This window comes from Poecilia latipinna, unplaced genomic scaffold (genome assembly GCF_001443285.1).
Source record: "Poecilia latipinna isolate Pla-1442-1.1 unplaced genomic scaffold, P_latipinna-1.0 Scaffold1010, whole genome shotgun sequence".
Classification (NCBI taxonomy): Eukaryota; Metazoa; Chordata; class Actinopteri; order Cyprinodontiformes; family Poeciliidae; genus Poecilia; species Poecilia latipinna.
Genome location: NW_015113626.1, coordinates 217,283 through 223,487, shown reverse-complemented (window position 1 = coordinate 223,487; position 6,205 = coordinate 217,283). Strand labels below are relative to the sequence as shown.

At 42.0% G+C, this 6,205-nt stretch overlaps 1 protein-coding gene across 2 annotated transcripts; it reads right to left on the bottom strand.

Annotated features, from left to right (window-relative positions):
- Positions 1–828: 828 nt before the first annotated feature.
- On the bottom strand, positions 829–6,205 carry LOC106958732 (uncharacterized). Of its 2 annotated transcripts, XM_015050785.1 has the most exons (11): positions 6,142–6,205; positions 5,937–6,045; positions 5,610–5,627; positions 5,451–5,579; positions 5,179–5,332; positions 3,858–4,187; positions 3,459–3,785; positions 2,947–3,030; positions 2,534–2,626; positions 1,366–1,406; positions 829–1,231 (listed from the first exon to the last, which is right to left on the bottom strand). In XM_015050785.1, the coding sequence occupies exons 5-11, from the start codon at positions 5,216–5,218 to the stop codon at positions 1,106–1,108; spliced, it is 1,041 nt and encodes a 346-aa protein (XP_014906271.1). In that variant the 5' UTR covers positions 5,219–5,332; positions 5,451–5,579; positions 5,610–5,627; positions 5,937–6,045; positions 6,142–6,205; the 3' UTR covers positions 829–1,105. The 2 variants fall into 2 exon arrangements, with proteins under 2 accessions (XP_014906271.1, XP_014906272.1); XM_015050786.1 differs by lacking the exons at positions 5,937–6,045; positions 6,142–6,205 and having other exon boundaries at positions 5,451–5,639.

Below are 6,205 nucleotides of genomic sequence, written 5' to 3'. Positions count from 1 at the left end.
CATCCCAGCACTGGTTCCAGTATGACATAGTGGAACCAGTGCTGGGATGCCCTCTCCACCCAGTCCAGGTGATGGACTGCAGTCCACACAGACAGACAGACAGACGGGTTCTTCCTTTGACTGCCTGTCGCTTTGTTGTTGAAATGTTTCCATTCTGGGTCTATAAATGATATTTCTATTTTATCTTCAGGTTATTTAGTGATTGTTTTTATTTATTATTTTATATTATTTTTTGCTGTGGTTCTGGTTTCACCCCTCACTTCTCTTACTTGGAAATATTTTAAAGAAGTGGCTCATGAGTCATGAACCACATCTGGTGCTGCTGGTTCCTGCTGCAGTGTGTAGATCTACAGCCAGCTGGTTTCTATGGATACACACCATAAAAAGGAACAGAAATCCACCCAGCTGCTTAAAGTCCAAAACCAGAGAGCAATTTTACAAAAAAAGCTATTTTTCCAAAAGAAACGCAGGAATGAAAGTTTCAAAAAAGAAAAAATTAGAATGAAATAAACAGAGCAACTCTAACATCCTTCCACCTTTTAAAATCATTTAATTAATATTTTTTACCAGATTAAATGTTGATTATTGTTTTCTGCTTTGACATTATAGATAAATATGATCAGAATTTTCATATTTATTTTTCTCTAGGTATCCGTCAGGAAACCTAAAGGCCCAGAATGAAGACGGTTTGTTGTTCCTCCTCTGTGGGGTCATTTCAGCATCTGGAGAAAAACCCAAACCAGATAAAAAACAACAGATGTCTGTTTAAAAAGGAAAAAAGAAAACTGAAAAGTTAATAATGGAGTATCAAACATGGTAACAGAATATTTATTTTTGCTTTAAAGCCACAGATCTGGTTAAAAAAATACAAATATATAAAACAGCATTGCATAAGCTGCATACGGTCAAAGTTCTGGTTGAGCTGGTCTCAGGCAGAATACATGAGCTCAAGTGGTAAAATAAACAGATTAACCTAAAAGCAGTTTCAGAAAACATTGATTCATCTGAATGATCAATCATCTTCTTCAAACATTTTAAATGTTAGTTTGTCTTTCAGTGCTTCATATTTCAGCAGCAGTGAGCAAAGCTGCGGAGGTCCAGCTTCTCATTTGGGTCGAGTGAGTTCTGAGTAGATCTGGTTCTGGTCCTGGGTGGACGGGTGGAGGCTCTGGTAGGCGGGATCCTCTGGATCCTCTGGATCCTCTGGAAAGCAGTTCTCATAGGTGAGAGTCTAGAAAAAGATGGAAGCAAATGTTCAGCAGTTAAATACAACATGAAGAAAGACACATCTGGATCAGACCCTGGTTAGTTTAATTATTTAGAAATGTGGGTCATTTATCTCTGTAGGTACTGAAGTAAATTCACCTCAGTGACTGAAGCATCCAGGCCTCCTCTGGTCCTCAAACCTGTGTGACAAAGAAATAAATAAAACCCATTGATTAACTATTACATTAGACCAGGGGTCCCCAAACTTTTTCCTGCGAGGGCCACATAGCTGTTCCTTTCTGTGGTCTTAGTTTTTGCAGTAAAAAAAAACAAAGAAATTCTTGGCGACGGGGGGGGGGGGAGACGACGACACTTTTGGATAGATTTTTACCCAGAATGCAAATGGAAAAAACCGTGAGTGAAACGGTGACTGACGAGTATATATTCCATTGAGGGAAAGTAAGTTTCACATTTGCTCAAAAGCCCCCTGGTGGTTGAAGAAAAATCCACATATAAACCGGAAAATACAATATATGAAAAAAAACACTGAATGCTCTCTGGTACGAGGAGGCGGGCCAGATCCGGCATTGTTCAGGGGGCCGGACCAAATGACGTGGCGGGCCGGATCCGGCCCGCGGGCCGTAGTTTGGGGACCCCTGCATTAGACGATAATCAATGTGGACAAATAGAGACTGGTGCCAGAAATCATGACAGAAACAGAGACAGAAATAAAACTTTAAAATCCCAGATTGTTGAGAATCAAAGGAGAATCCACAACTTCATAATGTTCACATTTTATTCCCAATAAATCATTTCCATTTTATTCCTGGATCCCTTTATGATCGCCATGAACTCTGTTGTAAAAAGCCTCACAAACGGGTCAGTGTGTGTGGAGCCCCCTAGTGGACATCGGGGGCATATTTTTTCTTTTGCACTACCTCACAAAATGTTTGCATTCCTACACAATAAGTTTGTGTTCTGTTGCAATAATGTTTTAGTCAGTTCATCTTGAACACTGAAAATCTTTCTGCTACAATAAAAGTTTATCCGTGTTTGTTAATATCTCACTAGTGAGATTTATGAAGTTTTAGATATTTCTCTTTAGGACACAAAATTCACCACAAACTTATGTGCAAAATGCAAAATGCAAAACAGGCCAACCGTGAGCTTTCTGTCCCAAAACAGACACGTTCTCAGAATATGGACAGATAAATATTTATATCTCAAACTACATTTATCATCTCTATTAAGTTTACTAAAACTCTCCACTACCCGTTTCATCTTTATCCCGGTTGCCATGGAGACGTGGTGTTAGTTGGTGTCTCACCTCTCAGAGATCGTCTCCTGCAGGAAACCAGCAGAGCTGCTGAGACCAGAACCACCATGGCAGCCAGAGTCACACCAACGATCACAGGAACATCTGCAGAGGGACAACAAGCTGGTTCACACTGACACCTGCTGGTGGACGGTGGTACTGACCAGCTGGACATGGAGACAGATTACAACCTGCTCTCATGTTAAACACGTTCCTGTTTATATGAACTCAGACTTTAATTCTTCCAATCAGATAAATGCCTTGTTAGCAGGCTGAGTGATGCTGTGAGGGGATTCAGATGTTTGTTTCTGGTGTTTTGAAGAAGTTATGCATTTAAAAGCAGCAGGACAGACAGCAGCTCTGAGGACTAAAGCTGCTCTGGTTCACTGAAACTTTCTGAAGAGAAAAGTGTAACTCTGACTCACAGTGGCTGAGTGGAACCTGGATTTGTGCAGGTTGAAGAGAGGAAGCCTGAGAGGTTTCTGGTCTGGAGGTTGATGGCTGAACGGCTGAAAAAAGGAAAAATGGTTGGAAATGATCCGTCCCACCTGACCACAGATCCAACCCCACAAAGTTTAAATCTCATTTATGGTGCTGTAACTCCATCCATGAAGGACTGAACTAATTTCTTAAAATAATGTTTTGTTTTCATTGATTACTGGCCGACTGGAACTCATTCATGCTGGACTCTGTCATTATATTCATGCTTTGTTCTTTCATATTGGTGGAGCTGCATTGTGATGAATCTACATTCTGTGAAAATTAATAGGAATTACGGGAAAACTGTTCCCTATTCTGGTATATTTGAGATGCCCAGAATGAACTGGGAACGTTTTCTGGACCTGGTACCAGCAACCCAAACTCTGAAGATGACTGTTGGAGGATTGAAATGGACTTAAAGGGACACTTTAATTATCTGACTGAGATGGAAACTCACCCGGTGTGACGGCGATGTCAAAGTCTATGAATGCAGTTCTGGGTCCGTCCTGCTGACAGCGGTACCGGCCGGAGTCAGACTGGCTCAGCTCAGTGATGGTGACCAGCAGAACTCCCTCAGCAGAGGATTTCCTTTCATACTGGATGCTGTATCTGCCGCCGTGAGCGGATTCTCCTGCCGTCTGCACCAGAGCGTTTCCTCCACAGTCTCCTCTGCAGAAATACTTCGTCCCACCAGAGAGAGCAAACGAACAGGCCACGCTGACGGAGCCGCCGACTTCTGCAGACACGAGCTTCTGCTGCGGCCCGCTGCTTTTATGCAGCACCGCTGTGGGATGACAGCAACGACCAGGCGTCATATTTCTGCTCTCAAACATCTGAAGCCTCAACAGGAACTCACCGTCTGTGACTCTGAGTTGAAACTGTGTGAATGAAGCTGCAGACACCGAGGCGTCGGTCCTGCAGTGGTACGTTCCAGAGTCAGACTTGGTCAGAGGAGAGATGGAAACAACCAGCTCCTGCTGGTGTTTGTACTCTGAGCTGAATCGGCCGCTCTGAGCCGAGTCTGCCTGCGTTTTGATCAGGACGTTTTCTCCCTCACAGTCATCCCTGCAGAAGATCTTCCAGGTTTTAGGGAGGTGATAAAGGCATGGGAAGGAGAAGTTTTCTCCGGCTGCTCTGAACTGATACATGGCTCCCTCCGTGTAGCAGCTGCCTGCACCCTGCAGACCTGCAGGAGAATCAACCAGCAGGAAGCTTCAGAGGAAGAAAATACGGAACAAAACCTTCATCTAGCGTCTCCGTCACCAACCACAACGAGCTCAGAGGGACATTTAGATCATGTTTACCTGCTGCACTGCAGTTTAACATTATGGAGCAGCATGAGAAAAATGAATGCAACATGAGAAATCAAACTGCTGCTGAGAGCTGCATGGCTCCTTCAGTCTCTCTGTTTACTGGTGAATCTGTAAATCAAGAATCTTCGGCTGAACTTCCTAATTTTTCAACTATTTTTATTGCAGCTACTTCAGTTTTTTCTAACACATTAGAAGCTGCTGTCTTTAAGTTCTTCCTCTAAATATCAAGTTTTGTCCTGGACTTGTGTTGATTCTTAATGTTTTTAATGTTTTCACTAATTCTGAGACTAAATATGAGGGATTATTGAAATGTTTTGTTTGTGATGGTTTTGTCTGCTTCACATTAATAAAATAGATTGTGAAAGTCAGTTTAGACCTTATAATCTGAACTGAATTTAATCTCCTTATGGTTTATTATCAGAGCTGAACGTTTCAATAATTTACATCATAGAAAATTACATGGACCTTAAACTTACTGATGAATATGGTTAAACTGTCGCTCAGTAAGAGACAGATATGATTTTTTTGCATATTAAATATTGGTGAGAAGCTTCAGGAAAGACGTGGACACACATCCATCACCAGGAAACAAAAACACAAACTGAACATTTTCCAGGTTCCTCTTCTTAACTCACTTTGATTCTCAACCATTCTGCTCTTGTTTATGGAACTTTAAAACATTTATAACAAACTGATGCAATATTTTCATGTACTTTGAAATATCAACTTGTTAAAGTAGCTTCATATTGTTTTTAACTTTACTTACTGTTTAATTAAGTCCAATTATTATTTTATTCCCTTTAAGGTTTCAGGAAACATTTTCTGTTGAAGAGACAGAAGCAGAAATAAACTGAATTTACTCACAGAGGGACAGGAAGCAGAGCAAAGTGAGCTGGGCGATCATGTCGGCGCTTCTTTCCGTCTGTTTGTGTTCATCTCTTTAACTTCTCTAATTAAACTCTTCCTCCTTCCACGTGAGAACAAACCACTCCTCCTGCTCTCCAGCCTGCATGGATGTCTGACATGGAAACAGATTAACATCCGTCATACCCAGAATGCATCTGGCCTCCCAATGGTGAAGCAACACAGGATTCCTGTGCTAATAAAAAAAACAAATACTGAAAAATGAAACGTACCAGTTTAAAAGTAAACTGCAGCTTTTTCTGGTCTAAACCAACATCCAGCTGAAAACTCATCCTGGTTTTACTCAACATCTGGTCCTGATGGGGCAGCCGCTCTGAAGCGATGACCTCATCACTGATGACCTCATCACTGATGACCTCATCACTGATGACCTCATGTTTCACAGAAACCTGGTTGGATGAACGCAGTGAGGCACAAACTCTGACTGGATCAAACAAATTACAATTTCATAATCTTGCAGGAGCAAAAAGCATAAGAGGAGCAGCGGGAGTTTCTATAACACTTCATTATTTACCAAGCCATGAAAAGGATCTTTGACTCTTCAGTATTTGGAAATGGAGGTAAAAAGTCAAGAGCGAACTCTGAATCTGACTTTACATAAAACCCCAAATTCTGTGGAAATTATTTTCAATAACTTTAATGACCTTTTATCTGTGACTGTCATGTCCACTGAGCTGAGTGCTGTGAGTGTCTCCTACCTTCTCTCCTGCAGCGTGGCCAGCTGCAGCTCATCATGTCATCAGGAGGAGCGGTCAAATAGGAGCTGGATGCCAGATGGTTCTACGTATCTAGTGGTACCTGAGCTTCCTGGTAACATATATTAGTGAGTTCCAGTCACATTTGTAACTGTGTACCTGTCCATTTTTTCCATCTCAGAGTTCTTGTTCCTGGTCCGAGTCGAACCTTTGCTGGTTCTGTTTTCCTCCCGGTGGCGTCCCCATCAGCTGCATGCTGATAGCGGCTTCCC